The sequence below is a fragment of the Anarrhichthys ocellatus genome, unplaced genomic scaffold (assembly GCF_004355925.1).
Source record: "Anarrhichthys ocellatus isolate YVR2014 unplaced genomic scaffold, GSC_Weel_1.0 scaffold9, whole genome shotgun sequence".
In the NCBI taxonomy this organism is placed as follows: Eukaryota; Metazoa; Chordata; class Actinopteri; order Perciformes; family Anarhichadidae; genus Anarrhichthys; species Anarrhichthys ocellatus.
In genome coordinates this window covers 3,155,357-3,175,114 of record NW_022280039.1, presented here as the reverse complement: position 1 = coordinate 3,175,114, position 19,758 = coordinate 3,155,357, and the positions used below count along the sequence as shown (strand labels likewise).

Below are 19,758 nucleotides of genomic sequence, written 5' to 3'. Positions count from 1 at the left end.
AGCCTCTGGCCCTGCAGCCAGGGGGGCACTTTGTTTGAATTGGCACATATAACCATATTTTCCCCTCCACATTCAATGGTGGAATTGCTTACAGAATGTGTTTCCTATTTAAGAAAGTAAAACAAAAGTGACTAGTTGGAAAGATGAGATCCATCGGTAGAATATTTTAAAAAGGGGGACAGAGTCTCCTGCAGTAATCTCTCACATTCATGGGAACCTACTGATGGATGCATGCAAGTACATCAGAAAAAAGGATGTCAAGAATTAGGCTTTTGTTTGTGCAAGTTCAGACTATGACCCTTAGAAAATTGATTGCTTTTCTTGCAAGTTCTTGAACATATTACATACTTTGTGCATCAGCTTGTCGAGACTGTCACTTATACCAGTTTTAATTTAACATGAACGTCCTTACTGCATGAGTTGATTGTCTTTTATTTTAGTTCAGCAGTGATGAGATCTGGCTTTACCCCACATGCTACATAGATGGAGAATTCAACATTGGGTAGTCGGATATTATCAGTGTTGACAGTCATTTGATCCTTGTGGTTTTCTCTCTTTCAAGACCTGAACCTCCCGGTCCTGGACAGACCAACGGCATCAGCACTCCTGAGCAGCTCACTGGACGCTTCCAGGTCAGAGTTGCAGCTTCACAGGAGCTTTAATCTGTCTACAGTTTGTCTTAAATACTGAACATCAACTTGATGTCCAGAGCAGCATTCTCCCTTTTTTTTTTTTTTTTTTTTTTTTTTTTTTTTTAAATCCACAGCCTCGCTCGGTGCCTGTTTTATGTGGATAATGTTTTGACTACACAGGGCATGCTGCTTGATGTCTACTAATGCATGCATGGCACATCTGTTTATTACATATCTGCTTATTTGGCTGTCCTCAAGATGGAAGCAATACAAGACGTTATGGTGATTTATTAGCATAGGGGTCGTTTGGTTCCTGTGTTTTATTGAGATCATAATGAATCCCAAAGCACCACCTGTAATACGTGGTGATACTGAGTACAAAGTCTGTAGTCTTTCTGTTATGCTTCTCACTTAAGCCGTTCACTACTGCACTAGTAAAGATCAAATTACTTTCAACTGATGATGCAATAACATTCCTCTGATGTGATGTTTTGTAGGAGGCAGTAATGGTGAGTAAAGATGAGAATCAGAACTACAGAGAGTACACCATCTCCAGCCCTGCGTCGCTGTCCCCTGGACCGTATTCATCAGATCCTTTTTCCAGCCCAGATGGGAAGAGGGAGAGGCTGACACCGACCCCTAACAAGAGGTAACTCACTTGCAATGCTTATTTAATGACGAGCAGGTTTCTGAGGCAGATAACAGCCATCTCCTTTAATGAAGAATCTACTCTGGACCACGAAGTTTGGACTTTATATAAATAAATTGCTTTAAAAAGCACAAGTGGAACTCTATTAGTGGCTTTGTTGGACAGATACTGAACCTTCAGCCAGCTTGTCCACTCCTGCATTGTTACCTTGCTTACCAATGTTGTAACAAAAGCACAGGATTATACTGTGTGGAGACTCTCATGTGATCTGGTTACTTGTAAATTACAGTTTAGGCAGTCGGCCTTTCAGCATGAACAGGGTAAAAGATAAAGTCCTAGGGCTTTTTAAGCTTGACATTTCAGATGGACAGTTGAGTCTCTTTTCAGAAACCTGTCCATTCACGACTTCAATAGGCTTACATGTGGACAAAGGGTTGCAACAAGTGCTCCCTTGACTCCACAACAGGCCCAGAGTCAATAGGTTTAGGCATAACGGACAGAAAGTGGAACCATGGGATTGTACTGCAGTAACAAAGGATATGCACAGGATATCACATTCCACCGTTTGCATTCACTTCAACAAAAGGCAGAATGTGGAACGTTCACCGTGCCGCTCGCTCTCTCTCGGTGCATGGCCATTCGTTGACTCTCCTGGACAACTTTAGTAGGTCAGTTAAAACTTAGATATCCTCCCTCGCCCCGCATTGATGAAGCTTCCTGCCCAGACTACTTCATTTCCATCTTGTGCTTAATATAAATAGAATTATAAGTGCTATTATATTGTTCTTCCATCTTAATGTTATATAATGGAACATTGATTTATGAGTAAACAGCAATCTGTTATTTCAATACAGCAGTCATTTTTGGAATTGTTTTTTCATTTTAAACTACTGTGGTTCTTCAAAATAAAGTATTCTGTGACATCAAACAGGACTTTGTACAGAGCTCCATGGGGAACCTGCATTGCCATAATTACATATTTAATATAATAATTATAAAAAGGGAAATATGGATAAAATCCTTTTTCACGGTATATGTAATTTTATATAACAATATTGTCCACTGTAATATATCTATCTATCTATCTATAATACAGTAGATTTGAAAAATCATGACGAATTATTAGTAAATAAAAGTACTTAATTCAAGTCATAATAAATCCAACATTGCAAGTCTGTCCTGCTTATTGATTCTGCAAAATTCTCCACAATAGCCCAATACCTCCAAAGATGCACCTAATTCGTTCTGTTACAGTTGGAAATTTGAAAAAAAGGGAATAATTTATATTATTACAGTTTCTGGCTATATGATAAATGGTGTAATTTTGCTGGGTTGTTTTTATAATTAAAAAAGAAAACATGCCTTTCAAACCCGCTGGCAGGTTCGTGGGGTTCAGAGGGTTAAAGGGATAAATTCACCACCACATAAACAATCGCAGAGGGATTTGCCCGTCTCATGTTATATATTGCCTTCACCATAATCACACATATGTCTGGTTGTCTCTCTGTTACAGTGTCCTGCTGCGTCCATGGTCTCCAGAAGACAAAAATCACAGTCTGTCCAGACCGCAGTCACAGGTTGGTTTCTGTTTTCTTAAACCAGACAAATTCTCTCTTCATTCCTTTAGTAAGTGCTGCTTTTGAAGCTTAGCTTGTTTAGTCATCAACTGTCCGCATCTTGGTATCGTATAGGTTTGGGACCTTGGAAGAGTACAATATACTGAACAAATACATGCACATTTTTAGATAAATGTGCATATAAATAATAGTTGAATGTCCTCCAAGTCAATCTGCCATACATCTGTAGCTGCAGTTCACTTGGTCAGTACAGCTGAAGGTTGTTGTACTCTCGTCTGGAGATCTGTATTCATTTCCACTGCACTGGCGCAGTCTGCAAGAATAACATGTCTGAATTCTTAGCCTTTCCTCTTGAATTGTTACTCTCCGATGCCAGAGAAGATGCCCAACAAAAGATTTGTGAGCTCAAGTGTACTGTATGTGTGGACTTAACAGTAAAGGCCTGGCACAGAGAGGGTTTGACATTTTTATTACAGGGAGTGGATAAACTACAAAGGTCAGTCTTTGAAATTATCTGACATTAAGCTGAACAACAGTCTGGAGCTGTTTCATTCAGAGCCTGCTCCAAGGGGAAAAATAATAATACTTTCCGTCAAAACAATGGCCTGAAGCTTTATTTGTCTGAATGGATCACTAGCAGTAAAATATGAGAAGTGGTCAAATACAGACTTGGGGTTATCATGAGACGGCATCTAAACTATGCGGTGCTTATTTACCATTCCAACAACAAAGCCAAGAAGGGGGGGAACTCTGCGTCTGGAAAGACTTCAGTAAGTTAAAGAGAGAACATGTTGTGGGAAAGTTCATCATGAGTTATTTCAGCTATGCCTACATGCTCAGTCCCAAGCATGGGTCCCACTGATAGAACATGTGAGGTGACACATGCAAGACCTTCTGTAATGGCACAAGGAATTCCTGCCATTTTTATACCACTGGACATTACATAAAGTTGGATAAATATGCAAAGGTTTGAACTTAAAAACATTCAAGCGTTCCTTCTAAGAGGCCGCTTGCTGAGAAAGTTAACTTTATAATTTCTCTTTGAGTTTGGGATTCTTTATGATGTTTACATGTTAAATGGAATTCAGGTGCACATGTCGCTCACAGCGGTGTCTCCCCCCCCCCCCCCCGAGACTGGTGGCTTACGTCAGAGTAGTTTTGATCTCTTTCACACTGGGAGAAAGATGAACCAGTCTAGCCATGATGTAATTGCCGTCCAAGTGGTGCCTTTGAGAATGCCGTCATTGCTTTATCTGAACATTTTTAACTGGTCTTTATCAAACTAAAATGCTTCTGTCAGTCATGATCACCATTAAATCGTGTCCCAGCAAAACATAGTCTTTAGGAATGCACAGCAGAGTCACTCCTAATAACTAATTTGATGTGACTGGAAAGCCACATGGCATGTGGTCTCCTTCCAAGTTGTTTTAGGACGGGGAGGGTTGAATCGGCTCTCTGACTGGCTCGCTGTTTCGGCAGATTAGACTGACATGAATGTGATATATGATGTTCATTTGGACGGCTGACACCTAAGGTAGACTGACGACAATAACGTCCTTACACTTGGAATTAAAATTGCTTTACTGTGCCATAAATCGCCTTGACTGAAAGGTAATTATACATACATACACACACACACACACCATTTGGAATTCCAGTTTTGGAGCTTTTAAAGGGGCACTACACCAATATTACACATGTCGATCAGTATACTTGTCACAAAGAGTACTACTCAGCCTGCGAAAACAGTTGTATAGTATTCTGTGTGGCTCTGTAGAGAGCTTTTTTGAAGTCTGTCATCGGGCTTAAGCCTGCAAACTCAACAGAAGTCTATTACAAACTTGGGGGTTGAGTTTAATAAACATGAGCAGGCAAAGAGGCTTCAACAAAGGAGTTGAGTTGCATTATAGGATTCATTGTTTTTGGAGCTGGACCCAAAGTAGGAACTATAGGTCAGGATACCTCAGCTTCTGTTGCTTCAATTTTGACCTTTACTATGAGGCCGACAGCCATTATGCATTATGTTTTCGGGTTACAACATCAGGGTGGTAATTTAGTGCAGCTAGAAAAAAGCGTTTTAGAAAGTCTGTTTGAAATGAGCATGAATAGTTCGGGTGCTCAACTTGGCTTACTGATATTTTATTTTAGGTTTATCGGTGGATTATTTCTCACTGAAGGTATTTTAAGCCTCTGTTGCATACAGATGCTGATGTTTTCAACATCAATTCAAAACCATGTTAAAAAAAAAAAATTCCACTGTGGAGTTGTAGAGGCCGCGGCAGCAAGCCATGGTGGAGCAGACTTCCGTATTGGCCGACCAAAAAACACATTCGAAGCTGTGTTGTGGCTGAGGGTTCCATCTGTGAGTCCTTAAGAATGAACGCTCTCCTGTCAAAGCCATCTATCCGTGACGGCCTCGCATGTTTGTGGTATTTATGGAGTTGCCCATTCTCCCATTCTGCTTACCATTTTTAAATTGACCATTTTGTCTCATTTTCCTGATGTTGGAATCCGTATCGTCTTGGATCCTCTGGGAGACATTACATTCCTTCTATCTCCCTCTTCTCCAATATCAACTTGGCCTTTTTTGGCTTTTTTTTTTTTTAAACTGTTCCTTCAGTATGTTTGAATTAATATCAAACTACATTATTTGAGAAGACTGCAATTTGGGGTTGTTTAACCACTGCTTTGTCCACCCTTTCCTACTTCTTCTGGTCTTAAAGCTGCTTTGGATTGCTTGCTCTGCCGTCTGTGCCTGACAGCCTCAGTGTTTACCATCATCCAGCCTAGTGGATGAGATTTTTGGGTTTTGGCTGACCCCCATCCTCCAAGGGATGTCTACCCTGGTTTTAAAGTGGTGAAGAGCCTCTCGCCGCAGTGCTGTGATTAGTGAGTGGAGTTCTTTCAGAGCTTCTTGTGGGGAAATGGCTGGGAAGAGGTCTGCCATGAGTACATGGTGCATTATGCTGCTTGGGCTGGCAGGAACACGGCAGCCCAGTGAGCGCCAAGATGTGGAGCCTCCATGACAAGGGCCTCTGTCTTGCCTGAGAGGTGCAGAGTGCTGCTGTATCAGGTGATCAGCCTCTCAGAAAAAGCTCCTAAAAGGCTTTTCCACCCTTGTTTTGGCTCCCTGAGTGGGGAGAGTGGGATGCGCAACAGAATCCATCATTTTCCAGGGTGTTGGATGCCCTGAGGAAAAAGCTCATGTACAATAGTGGCTGTGATGGCAGAAGCTGTGGAAGGCTGGTGCTGCTCTTTCCCTCGCGTCACAAGGCCTGTCGTTGTGTGATGGGAGCTGGAAGAGACGGGGTTTGGGGTGGACACCAGGAAACCTGATGACATTCCCAAACTGTACTTAAGCCATCATACCATCCTGCTCAAACGCAGCAATCTGGACTCATCATGGAGTCCAGACTGTCTTCATATTGTCACACATGCTCTGTGTGTTGCTAATAAGATTATAATTGCTCTGTTAAAAATGTTCTCTGCACTTCATGTCTTTCATATACAAAAGCACTTGACTTGAATGCGCTTCATTGAAGAATTTTGGCTATTTCTCCATATTTTACATGACCATGCATGTGTAGTGTCTGTGGATTAATTTAGATTCTTGTTTGCGGTTGGTGCGTCCAATGTTTGTATTTGTCATTACCTTTTTAAACTTGGCTGTAAAATAATTTCCCCTTGGGCAAGAATGTCTGTATTGACCTTTACAGTTCCCATACTGTAGACAATTGGCCACTTGAATGACTGTTTTTCAGGAAATGTATACAGTGCATATTGTTCAAGAGCTCTAAAGGGTAGTTTGTTGACTAAGCAAAGGGACCTTTTAATCAAAAGGCTTGTTACAGGAAGCATTCATCCAGCTTACCCTGACCTTTCACCACCTTAAGAGGAAATGCAAAGAAAACGGAGATATAAAATGCATTGTTATAGACGTGTGTTGGAAACCCCTGTAGGAATAAGGTAGTTCATTCCATTTTTGATTCTAAAGTGCCATTGATGCACATTATCAGTTGTAACTTGTAGTTCTGTTTTATCATGCCATGATGGGACAGGACTTTAAAATCTACTAGCTCACAAAAACAGCAAGGGCATCCTAGATTCCTGCAAGCCGGGCATGAGATTGTATCTGAACTAGCCGCCACCGTCATGATTCAGAGCATCTGTTTATATCATCAAGGAATGACCACAACGGGATCTCTGTTGCGATTAGCAGAGCCAAGACCAAACTGCTTTTCATGAGACATGACCCGTCGCTGGGCCATTAGGACCAGGCTCCATGTCTGGGTTTGCAGTTGCTGCACTTTGAGGTTCCTGAGGGTTGCCTTAGTGGGCTGCCTGATCCTGTGCTGGCATTGGGTGGTTTCTTTATAAATATCACTCCTAGTGTAGGATGGCCAGCTCCTGCAGGGTGACACCCGTGCAGACCAAACGTTTTCCTCTTTATGCTAAATTGGGAGGAGTGACCCTGGCTGTGTGACATTTCTCACCAATCTCTTTATCCAGAGAGGGCAGGGTAAATATCCTTCGACACATCCTCCATCCCATACATTACTTTGTCCACTATTCTCCGTGCAGCCTGCATGCCAGCGGCTGGCTTTGTCCTGCTCTATTCTGGAGGTTGTGGTGGACTGGAGTGCAAAGCTGCGGTCATCCCTTTGGAGCAGAAATAAAGACTTGGCATGTAGGAATATAACTAAGTTTATGTTTTTAAATTAAGTCAAAATGTTATAACGCACGCACTGTTTGTTAAGAATTTAATTTATTAGAATGTTTTTATCTTCAGGACTGGAGACAGGAGATAAATGCACCTCACCTGTTGACTGGCTTCTCCTCCAGCCTTAAATACAGATGTGCATTTCGCCTCTTTGAGGATGATTGCTTGGAATGATGTACCATTCCATGTCTCACATGAGTCGGGCTGTTGTTTGGTTTGGCAGGCCGGTGCTAAGCCAAGCCAGTGTCAGGGGAGTGGCGCTGGCCGTGGTCACAGTAGAGCGATGTTTTCTTCTTCTTCCCCTCTGCACAGTGAGCTCTGTGACTGGACAGTGCGAGGCCTTTTCACATGGACTCGTAGCCGTTAAGCTTGGGGTCCATTGTGGCCACTGCACGGGCGGCATGCCTCTCCTCAACCCCACTAATTGATCAGCTCGCCCTGTTTTTCTTTCCCCTGGAGTGGAAAAGCAAACTGGGGCACTTTTGATTCCCCGAGCTTTTTCAGGCCCGTGTGCACTCATGGGGACACTAAGCCCTGCAAGTTTTATGGGGAAATGTTGGCCGGGAGAGATGGGCCTTTTTACTAGTTTGTGCCATTTACGAAGGTGGTTAAACGGTATGTCAACATTCCAAAAGTTGTCACGGAAACGACATGTATAACTGCCCGTCAGTGTGTTCATGCCAGTAAAAACAGACATGTCAGCAAACTGTATATCCCCTTTGTTATACACAGGACAACACCTACATTTTAGGGGAATGGCTTCTATCGCTGCATGTTGGTCATAAATCATAGTTGTTAAGCTGATAAAATGACACTGAAGAATAATTCTGCTACACTGAGAACCCATAAATGCATGTCTTGCTGACATTTTAGATTTATGTTTTAGCCATTCACTGAAATTCCTGTTGAAATGAGTATTAGGCTGCACTCCATCATTGCATTATAAGTCCTAGCACTACGTTACACAGTAGAATTACTGTACTTCTGAAACCAGAGTGAGACATACCAGGTGGTTTCTGTCTAATTACTGCAGTTGTCATGCCGTCAGGCTCATTAACCATTGGAGCTCAATCACCTTTTATGGAGGGATTGTCACTGATGTCCTGTTTTAAAAGTGGCGTCGTATCTTGACCTCCTAACTTATGACTGTTTTGATCAGCACACCTCTCAGCTTCTTTTGAATGTTGCAAACCTTTTTGCTTTATATTTAACTGAGAAGAAGCATCCTGGTGACTATAAATGAAATGTACAGTAATTTCAGTCCAACCCCAATGAACTCCAGATGTCTAATGAGCTTGATATGCTGCTCCGGTTGGAGCCTTGTGGAGAATTTAATGGGGATGAAAAATGTGTTTCTTGTAGCACCCTTTGTGGATAAATAAACGCTCGGACTCGTGTGTGTGCGCGTGTGTGTGTGCCTCCCTCAGACCACCTACACTATGATCACATGAGACGTGTTTGGCTTCTCTCAGAAATCTCACCGTACTTACTGTGCCATTAAAATTCACACACACAATTGGGTTCATCCATATTTATCATGTGCTGAGCTGCAGGAATCGTGGACATTACAGTTCAGAAAAACTTTGACCCGATATTGTTTTTGCCATATAGTTCCCTCTAGCTTCCACTTGTAAACTCTTCAATGTGTGTTTGCATTTAGTTTTCAGAGCGAATTACTGTATACTCGGTCGCAGTCATCCTGTTGTCTTCATCTCTCTGCTGCTCATTTGGCCTCTAATCTTGTACATATGGTTTATATCTGGAGCGGTCTGATGGTGTGTGGCCATGGCGAATGAATAGAGAGAGGGGGAGGTATTAGCACTGGCATCACAAAGATCTGTCATTTTATTCCATGTTATTGAATGCTGCAGTGTAAGCCAGGGCCAAGCCTTTCTATGTATGACGCATTATAGAGGATTGAGAAGATTGAGCTTGACTTCTAAAGCTTACTCCATGTGCTGTATGGACTGAGTACTGTATATGAGGAGTATATTGCATCCCTATTTTGAAAAAAAAGGTAAACTAAGCATGCCCTAAGGTTAGAAAACTAGATCGTCTATATACATCCTACGTATATTAAATGTTGGACTTGAAAACACGCACAAATAGAGGAAAGGGGTCATGACTTGTAGCAGCCTCTATAGGAGTTGTACTAAGTCCACTTGTTGTCTTGTCATTATTTAGTCTGAGGCCTTATGTAAAGGAGCTGCAATGAGGCAATAAAAAAAGCTGAAGAATGTTAATGACATGATTTTTGATACAAAACAATCATGTTTTATTTGTTACAGAACATGGACACAGTGATGCACCATCACTTAGACATAATTACAAGGCAGGGTCCATCAGTGACAGTGGATAACGAGTAGGTTACAGTCAGCCTCGGGTCTTCGCTCAGGACCTCCACCAATGCACACTGCTGGATAGGAAACACTGTACACAGCCCTGATTAATACCCAGCCCAGGATGTCTGCTGTCCCCCGCCTCATTGTAGTGCACGCAGTCATGTCTGTGGTGGAGACGGTGAATGAGCAGTTATGGCACTTTCTTACAGCAGCATTAAGCTTCCCAAAATAAAGGATCCCCAAGGCAATCGGCCCTGTGCACTGCTGGCCCTGTAATTGAAGATGCAGGGTGGTAATGACGATGATGCAGAGTGGCTTGCTTGGAGCCAGACTGAAGGCTCCTCCACTGGCACTGTCCCCCAACATCTCACATGGGCCTTGATATGAAACAGCTGCCCTCACTTCTCTTCACCATCTCTTGTTTGTGTCTTGAAGTGGCCAATGAACCAGAGGCTTGTTCCTGTGATGGAGTGATTGGCTTGCGTTTTTGACAGTTTAACCTCCATTTTCCCTCCAATACCAAGCCTTTTCCCTGCACTTAAGCCAGTCACACTTGATCAGTCATTTACTTAAATCATATCCTGATATTTAGGATCAGTCATCCACAAATGCTTTTTAGAGCAACGGAGAACACTTTTAAAAATTGGTTATAAAAACACATAATATAATACATGTATACTAAATCACTGATAAACACAGATTGTTAAAGCGATGTAAATCAAACAAATTGACACAATTAATGTGATTGGACAATCCCTTTATTTCTTAAGAAATGTTTCTTGCTATGACTCGTTCGGTCACATCTGTCTTGGTTGACAATACAAAAAAATAAATACGTTCAGAACAAGGAAAGCACACGTTTGGATTTTCATATGTAGAAACCAAACTGAATCTGATTGTCACAGTTTGACATTGATCTCAAGCGCCCAGGAATATTGTAGGAATTTGAAGGCAATTTCTGTAGGGGCCCAACTGTGAAATTACACCTTTCATGTCCTTCATGTGATGCCATTGGGTTCAAACAACCTTTTCACATAAATTTAAAAGACAGACGTCTGAAACATGAGTGAGAAAAATTTCCCAGAACAAACAATTAAAAGCCTTTATTTAAATCATTAGGTCCTAAAAGTTGTAAAATGCACTAATAGCCATAATCCAGAGTTATTCTCTTCCCTCTGTTCATGTGAAGGAGCCTAAGACCGAGCAGCTGGGAGGCGGGGTTGAAGGAAACGCTAGTGCGCTTGCTCTATGGACTCATAGATGCGGAAGCTTTGGGAAAGTTCTGGGTAATTTTATAATTCAGTTAAGTCATTTTGGCTTCATGGGCCACTGAGCAACTTTCATAGGAATGAACACTGTATCCAGTTCTCTTTATACAGCCATGGCATACCCTGTTTCTCTCCCAATGCATCCTGGGATAGGTTCCAGCCCCCTCGCCCCTTCCAGGAATAAAGCAGTTATATGCAACGGATAGATGGATAATTCAAATAAACAGCAGGTTTCAACACATCTTTCCACAACTCTTCTGCCATCTTTGCTGCAGATGTCTTGCCGCAGAAAGATAGATATTTCAACATTAAAGCCTCTGAAAACTTGAAGCATTTATCTCACTAAACAAGCATTAATCAAAGTTAATGTTTGTAAAAGAAAATCCGTTGGTATTATTTATTATGAGTTTAACACAAAAGAAAACTCAGCTAATCTGCTTCATCAGGACTGTGTGGGTTTGATTTGATGAACAACATTAGCAAACAACCAAATATTGTCATCAGATCTGGATTCAAATGTTGCTCAATCCTAATTGGTGCTCTGAAATGACAGGTGGCATCACCTTTTTCCAACTGAACCTCATCCACAGTGAAAAAAGCTTGGACAAAAACATACAGAGCTCATGTTAAATAGTCCAAACTGTTCTAGCTTTGGCAGAAAATAGTGTCTGTATTATTATACCCTATTGCTCATCACAAGAAGCTGATTGAGCCTAATAAAATGGGGTGCGAGTGTCAACATGCATGAATTCACAAATTTACTGACAAAAGTGCAACACTTAAAGGGACATACTTTTAGGTTGGATATGTTATTGTTTATGCAGCTCAAGGCCAGCACAGCATACCATTGACTTGCCCTAATGATCCTGTGTGCTACCCTCCAAGTTTGTTTATGGATGAGACGTGGTGCAGTTAACCAAGTGTATTCTGCATTGTAGCTCTGAGATCAGCTGTGTGTAATGGTCCGATGGCTTCCAATGGAGCAGTGATGATTTTAGAACAAAGATGTTTTAGGGAGCCCTGTTTAAGGCCATCACCAGCATGACCTGTTACTGCTATAAAAGGCTGGCATCGGAGACTGTAGAGTGGATGATGGTGATGGAGGAACTGCTCTGGTGGTGCTGACGTTTTTTTGAACTTGCTAAGGTCGAGCTCAATCACAGCTGCATTCTTGCTGTCACAGTGGAGCGCTTGTTTCTTCTCTCTCCCTCCTCCCTTTTGTTTTTCTTTACTTCATTGCATTCCTCTTGAGTCTCGTAGATCAGAGTTGTGATTCCATCCGTAATTCTTCTGCTGTTGGAGAGCATGAAGATCTACATTCAGTAGCCGGACACTTGTATAACAAAGGCTTGGTTCGCATTGCTGTGGCTTCATCTGCACATACTGTGTGGATTCATCTGCACATACTGTGTGGATTCACTAGGTCTTCCTGAAATAATACCTTAAGCATGTATGTCTATCGGGTATATGCCCGTGAGATTGGTTCACAGCAGGAGAGGACATGGGTCTCTCTACTCTTGTACTCTGATGAAAGAATATGTGATCTTATGAGCCTGTAGTTATTATACTGGGTTTATCCTGGGAGGAATCACAGGCAGACGTCCCAATGATCATTTCTGGTAAAGGCTTCCTGGCACGCACCACTAATCTGCCCACTCGCTAAGGAAAAAGAAGAGGAAAATTGGACTCGATTGAGAACAGAGACATTGTTCAAAGAGTTTCTGAATTGGAAGCGGGTGCTTGCATTGGAGACGCAAATCTTTGACTCAATCAGTGCCACTGTGTCTGCGTGGAGCTCCAGCATCACCTCAAAATTGAGTCTCAGACATGTACCAGTTGAAAGACCCGGGTGGAGACGCTTCTCCCTTGGATGGAGCCTGCGTTACACCGATGCCAGCTGACGGTTGAGGGAGAAAAACTTAGTGAGCCCAATTGTGAAATCGGTACTCCTTGAGCTGTCCGTGGGCTGCTTGATTCAAACTCAATGTTTTCCTGGACTGTGTGCACAGACCTGAAATAAACTAAGAGCATTGTTTCCCAGTAAACTGGGAGTTGTGAATGTGTTGTTTTGTTCGATTGAATGTTGCAGCAGTGCATGGGTATGCCTTCTGGGATCAGTAAGTGGTCAGTATTACAGGTGGACACGATTAGATGCCAGACAGTGTTGTGGTTTAAAACGATTAGTTTGTTGGAATTCCTGACAGTAAAAGTGTCTGGGTTGAGTTATGTGCTGTGCAGTCTTAGTCCAGGTGTGCTGAGTGTTTAGTGTGAACATGTGCCTGAGGTCACTTTCACTAGCTGCTCACTCCTGCACTCTTATGACGTAATTTAATAGGTCAACCTTTGCCCGCAGTGTTGTAACCGTGTATTCTGCCTTTGGATTCTGCTAACGGCTCCAATAAAAAAAATATCATTGGCACATATGCTGAGACCTTAGTTTATGAGCGTCTTGTGTACAATAGGTGTGCAGCGCCCTCTTCTGTTAAGAGTCAAACACTCCCTTAATAACTAAGACTTTCCTTCCTGAATTACACTATTGTTTGTACTCCAAGTGTTCAGTTTGGCTTAAAGAGCTTCTGGCTGTGTGGAATGTCTCCACTCATTTCGTGGCGATGAACACTGTTTATAACTATCATGAATAATTATGAGATTTGCACAGCATCTGGAAGCCATTGAAGTACATGCTGGCTCTGTCTTTCCCATCAGACCAACTCTGGAGTCAGAGCCAAACATCTGTTGCCACACAATCTATCAGCTGAGGGGCTGAAGCACAGCTCTGATATAAATGGTAATCAAGAGAAAAAAAAATAAAAAATGATGTGGGTCGCTGTGACTGTTGAGACTGATCAGACTGCAGTAGAAGAATGCTGGGGTGTGACTCATGCAATAGGAACTTTGAGAGCACGGGGCATCACATACAATGACAAAGTCTATTGTTTATTCTACGCTGAAAGAACTTCTCCAGGTTTCAGTCAAGTCATCGATGACGGTGAAGTAAAAAGGATCCGTGGTGTTTTGTATGTAGTGTTTCTTTATCTGGAGCTGGTTTTAGTCAACTGATAAATCTCTCTTGTTTTGATCCTGACAAAATATATCCGCCGACATAGTGTGTCGGAATTTGTTTTAATCCCCTCAGATTTAGCGCTTACTGAAACAAGGACGCTACATTTGTTCAGTGCCAATATGCTGCTTGGAGGAGCAGCGATCCAGATATACTGCTGGTGAATTCCTGCCTCTCCACTGAACATACTGTAGCTCTTATTGTAACTTTTCTTTTACAGTACCATTGCATCATGGTCATCAATTGATTCCTCAACTCTGAGGTGCAAACTTGATTTCAGCTGCTGCATGTCTGTTGGCTTTCATGCTCACTCACAATCTTTCTTTCGTTGACGCTTTCCTCTTCCTCCACAGGAGTTCTCCTCTTCCGACTACAGGAATAATTCTGTGTCCAGCAGAACCCCGACCCCGCCAGGACGCTACTCGCCCCACAGCCCCATTGATCGGGACGTACCCATGTCCCCTCGGCGCAGGTAAAGACCACTCCCAATTTTACACCAATAAAACATGACGACAACACCGCAAAAGTGACTGCAGTCTGCTATGGATGAACACCTCTAATTTTTAAGTTTCATCTTTGGTTGCAGTGAATCATAAAGTGGAAATATGATATTGCAAATCTCACCAGATATACAGTAGCTATTCCAAATCGGTCATCGCTTGTACTGCAACTATTGGAATAGTGGGGGATAAAGACACATTGTACTTAAATTATATGCTTGAATACAAACAACCAGATGTTTCTACAGTCCACAGAATACACAACATGCAGAGCTACCTATATATTTGTCTTCATTTTAGCCCATAAAACTATAGTCACTCTTCAGAAGTGTAAAGCTTCCACATATTTGCAGTAGCAGGATGGTGTCCTATCTAACAGTGTGTACATTGTACAGGCAGTCATTCAGTGCCATCTATAGGCCACCAGGGTTTACACCCACAGATTCAAGCATACAAATTTCCTGTTTCTTGCCAATAGTCATTTCATACACAAAGGAAAAAACAATAAGGGAAGCTTTCACGATGAGCTAGCACTAGCAGTAATAACTGCCTTTGTAAGGAAAATGCATTTAGTTAATGTTTGAGGCTGTATTTACTTCTGAATTGTTTTATGGAAGAGTGTAATCTCGTCTAACACAATGGTATCTACATACACCTACAGTATGGTTGGGTCAACCGCTCTCACTGTTTCAACATAAAATGGTCACCGTAAGCCTGACAAAAGTAATTTTTTTTGCAGGGATATTGTTTTGGATTACATGAGGTTATTGCAGTTTTACCCATATTTGGAATTCAGCTGGTAGCAAACTTCTTCTGGAAACATTCCTTTCTATATTTGTAATTATTTTTCTTCCTTTCAAAAGGTCTGTGTGGAAACTCAGTTGAAAGTGCAAATGGATTGATTAGTCTGTCGATACAGTTAGTGCACAATTGTGAGTCAGCTTTTGAAATCACTGCTGTGTTGCAGCTGACCGTTGGTGCTTCGAGCTGTTTGCAGCTGCACTCTGAGTCAACAACAACAAATTAACTTTCAGCATTTGGGAAACAATATATTGTGTCTACAGTTTGCTTTTTCCTGCTTCGCCCCCTCTGATGAGGTGATGCAGCTGTAATTTGACAGTTCATAACGTGCAGGTGCTGCCCTCTGAACATTTTTTGGATTCACTCATACTCTCCAAAGCTTTTTGTCTCAGCAGAAATGAAAATCTTCTTTTAGTCTCTCACACACACTCCTCTGTGGTCCACTCCCTCTGCTGGAGAGCCTGGTGCCTGTGTTTTCACAGTGAGGGATGGTTGACTTTGGACCCAGTTCCATCTTGGGTAACCACAGCTAGTGATATGACGTGTCAGCGACTGCAGTCATAGTCCAAACACCCCATATTCCCTAAAAAGTCAGATTTTTTACTTCTCCCCCCGATTGGCCCCCCAGTCTGGAGTCCCCGGCCTGCACACCAAGCCTCTTCCAGCTCCTCCTCAGCCAATCATGGACTCAGTGACACCCATTTACCCACCCCTCCATGTCGCATGTCCAATGAGTTTCAACCCAGAGGCACACCTTTCAGTTAGAATCTTGTTTTTCTGTGTCATCTGGTTAAGATAGAGGTGTGTGGTAGGCATCTAATATTGTTTTTTCTCGTGTATGTTCCGAGTTGCTACATCATTGAAATTCAGGGACAGTTACTGGGAAGAATAGCTTCGCTATCTGTCTTTGTTGCCTCTTTCTTTCGGTTTGAGGTGAGTCTTGTCATTTCGAGTTTTGTCATTTGGATTTCTTTTGTCAGGATGTACCGACTGTGGTTTAGATGTACTGCAAGTAAGACTGTTTGAGAAATGTGGTTGGAATTTGGTTGTGGTTGTGATGTTGTATGTTTTGGCTACGCTCATGTGCTGTGACTACTTCTTTATCATTGCAGCTCCGTCCAAAGTCTGTGCATGGAAACCAGCAACACATTCATCTACATTGTGTAGATGTTACATCATTTGAATGCACAATTCTCAGATGACCTACTGATACATGATACTTTTAGAAAATGCTTCCACTGCAAATCCTTGTGCACCCGACTGCTTGTTCAGATGCACGCTGTCCCCTCTCACCCTCACCTCTGTTGATTGTTTTCCTGCCATTTGACCTCGACTTCCCATTTACTTTGAGAATGAGAATTTTAAAAGGGATGGTGGGCGGAGATGGATCGCTGAGGGTGGAGCTGCTGAGCATGTGGAGAACTTGGAGGGTGTGGTTTAGAAGTCTGTTTTCAATTTGAACCATGTTCTGTGATTAAGACGAAGGGTCTGAGCGTTTGCCTCGGTCACATGTTTGTCTGTTTGCCATCTCCCCTTTCAGCTATGTTCCTTTAGCGGTAAGAAGCTGAAATGCAGGCAGGAAGAATACATGTACACAGCCAAGCATGAAGCTTAAGAACCACTGTGAACATGTGAGATGTTGTTTTCTATGTAACATGTTGATGAATGTTGCATGTACAAGAGAGGTCCATAATTATATGGACAGTGACTGTTTTTTTTTCACACTGTTTTATTTATGTTCTATTAAAATAAGACCTTTCACTATGAGGTCAAAGTGCTGACTTTCAGCTGTAAGCGTCCCTTTTTGTGCATAGTCCCCAATTAGATAGGACAATGCAGCAGGACAGTGATCCTAAACATCAAACCAAAGCATCCAGGGAGTTTCTTTTTCTCTGGCCAGTTAAATGTTCTTGACTGGCCAAGTCTGTCATCTGACCTTAATCCAACTGAGCATTTGTTTGACAGACTGAAGTCAAAAGCCTGAAACAAGAGAGAAGTGAAGATTGCAGCAGCACAAACCTGGCAGAGTATCACCAGAGAAGATGCCAAGTATTTGCTGATGTCTGCGGTTCATAAATGCCATAGACTTCAAAGGCGTTAAAACCAAATGTGATGCGACTTGTTGATTTGTCAAATGACTTATTCCAGTATAGTTGTCGATAGTGTAAAAAGAAAAAAGCACTACCCTGTTCGCCCAAACTAAAGCTTATATACTTATTTCAGATCCAGTGAACAACAATAGAGAGTTAACACAGCTTGTTTGTCATTGTCTCTGAGCACATTCTTCACAGCAGAGGTGTCCGTTAAAGAGTACATATTTCGGCAGATGCGTTGTCTGTGTCAACAGGAGGGGAGAGTCGGTCAGGTTAAGTTGACTGACTCTGGCTGACAAGTTGGCTACAGGTGGCAGGCATCAAACCACACCTGGCTCGGCTAGTGTACCAACCGGATCCTGCTGACAGCAAACACTCTCCGGCTCTCTCCAAACAAATACACCGACATGAGAACATACTTTGTCTTTGTTTGTTTTTTTACTAATGAATCATCAGTCAGTCCGGATTTGAATGCATGCGTTTCTTCAACAGAGGTTGAAGAAACCGAGGTGAAAGTGCCCTCTTGCTGCCTGCCCCCTCCTGTGCATTGACAGGAGGTCATTTCGTGGCTGTTTAGTATCAATGCAAGGCACAAAGCTAATGTCTGTTGTTTTCCATCACGCCTGGTGTCAGGCATACAGTAGGACTTTCTAATTCATTTACACAATGATGGTTGCTGAACCGATTGAACTGCTCTTCTATTGCAAAGATTTCACACATTCTATGTAGCTTCCACTCTCAGTGGAACGGTGCCTCTTGACGGGGTTCTGTTGGGAGAACGATGTACGGTTGGACACCGTTTGGCCTCTTGCCTGTAATGTGCAATCTAGACTTAATGCGCGGAGGTCAACCTCTCAAAACCAGCTGTTGCCTCTTTCTTCATTTCCTCTGGATTCAGTGAAACCAGACTACCTAGTATTTCATAAATGTACATTTTCTGCTGAACACGTCGCCAAGATGTCGAGGTATGACTTTAGTGAACGTGATAACCTGCAGCCAGTGATTTACATTTTTATTTATTCCTTCTACAGCAGTTCAAGCTCCGACTTTACCATGCAGAAGTTCGACACGGAGTCGGAGGTGTACAAGATGATTCAGGAGAATAAGGAGTCCCGCACGGCGCCTCGTCAGTCCAACACCTTTAAAATGCTGCAAGAGGTCCTGGAGGCTGACGAGAAAGGTTAGAAGCACTTGACGTTACAAACAAATGTGCACAAATGAAAGGAGTAAGAATCGCTGTCTATTTAGCATGCAATACTCAATATTTTCACAAATATTCTCCTGCATATTCTGTCATTTTTATCCTGCAAGAATACGTGAATAAGTTAAATGTTGTGTTCAGTGGGGCCCTACACAAGATGAAAAGTACATGCATGTGTTTGCATGGAGGAGCTTTGCAGGATTGCATAACTTGTCTTAACATTTAGACTGATCTATATCTTAATGACCCCTTTGCAAATACGTCATAAAATTATACCGCCTACAGTTTTGGTGGCACCTCTCCATTTTAAAATCATCTCTGTTAAAAGTGCATCGTTGCCATATGGCCATCACCTGTGCAGGATGGAGAGTTCATATTGTGAACAGCCTATCATGGCTTCCCACCCCTCTGCTTTCATAAATGTCGGGACAAATAAATCCAGATAGCGCTAACATACTTTCACAACATGATGATGACCAATGTGTGGAAAGCCATTTCATGGAGCGTGTCCCATGGGTGATGACTAGTGGGAAACACAAACCAGCTCCGCTGACAGAGGGCAGTGAAGGCCAACAAGGTGTTGATGCGATGGAAAGGGATGCAGGCCTGTCGCAACATCCCTCTTAGCGGCTCTGTTCATGTTCGTGTGTGTGTGTGTTTTTTTGACTCCAGAGGCAGCCCGGCTTTTCCCAGGGAAACTTTCGCCTAGCACCCCGAAACAAAGCACATCAGTGGGAGGAGTCCAAAAAAACCACACCTGTGAGAAATGCGGCACCAGCATTGTGTAAGTTCCTGCAGTTACACGTTCACTGGAGAAACATAGATGTGCGAGTTATTAAAATAATTTGCCCTGCAGTAAAAGATGTTGTGTGTGTGTGTGTGTGTGTGTGTGTGTGTGTGTGTGTGTGTGTGTG

General features: G+C 42.4%; 1 protein-coding gene across 1 annotated transcript in view; it reads left to right on the top strand.

Moving 5' to 3' along the window:
• Positions 1 to 19,758, top strand: part of pdlim2 (PDZ and LIM domain 2 (mystique)) — a 33,466-nt gene that overhangs the window by 12,433 nt on the left and 1,275 nt on the right. Inside the window, exons 4-9 of the mRNA XM_031849148.1 lie at positions 563 to 632; positions 1,130 to 1,281; positions 2,795 to 2,858; positions 14,603 to 14,721; positions 18,675 to 18,823; positions 19,517 to 19,628. Coding sequence (XP_031705008.1) covers positions 563 to 632; positions 1,130 to 1,281; positions 2,795 to 2,858; positions 14,603 to 14,721; positions 18,675 to 18,823; positions 19,517 to 19,628 — 666 coding nt within the window. The remainder of the gene's footprint in view (positions 1 to 562; positions 633 to 1,129; positions 1,282 to 2,794; positions 2,859 to 14,602; positions 14,722 to 18,674; positions 18,824 to 19,516; positions 19,629 to 19,758) is intronic.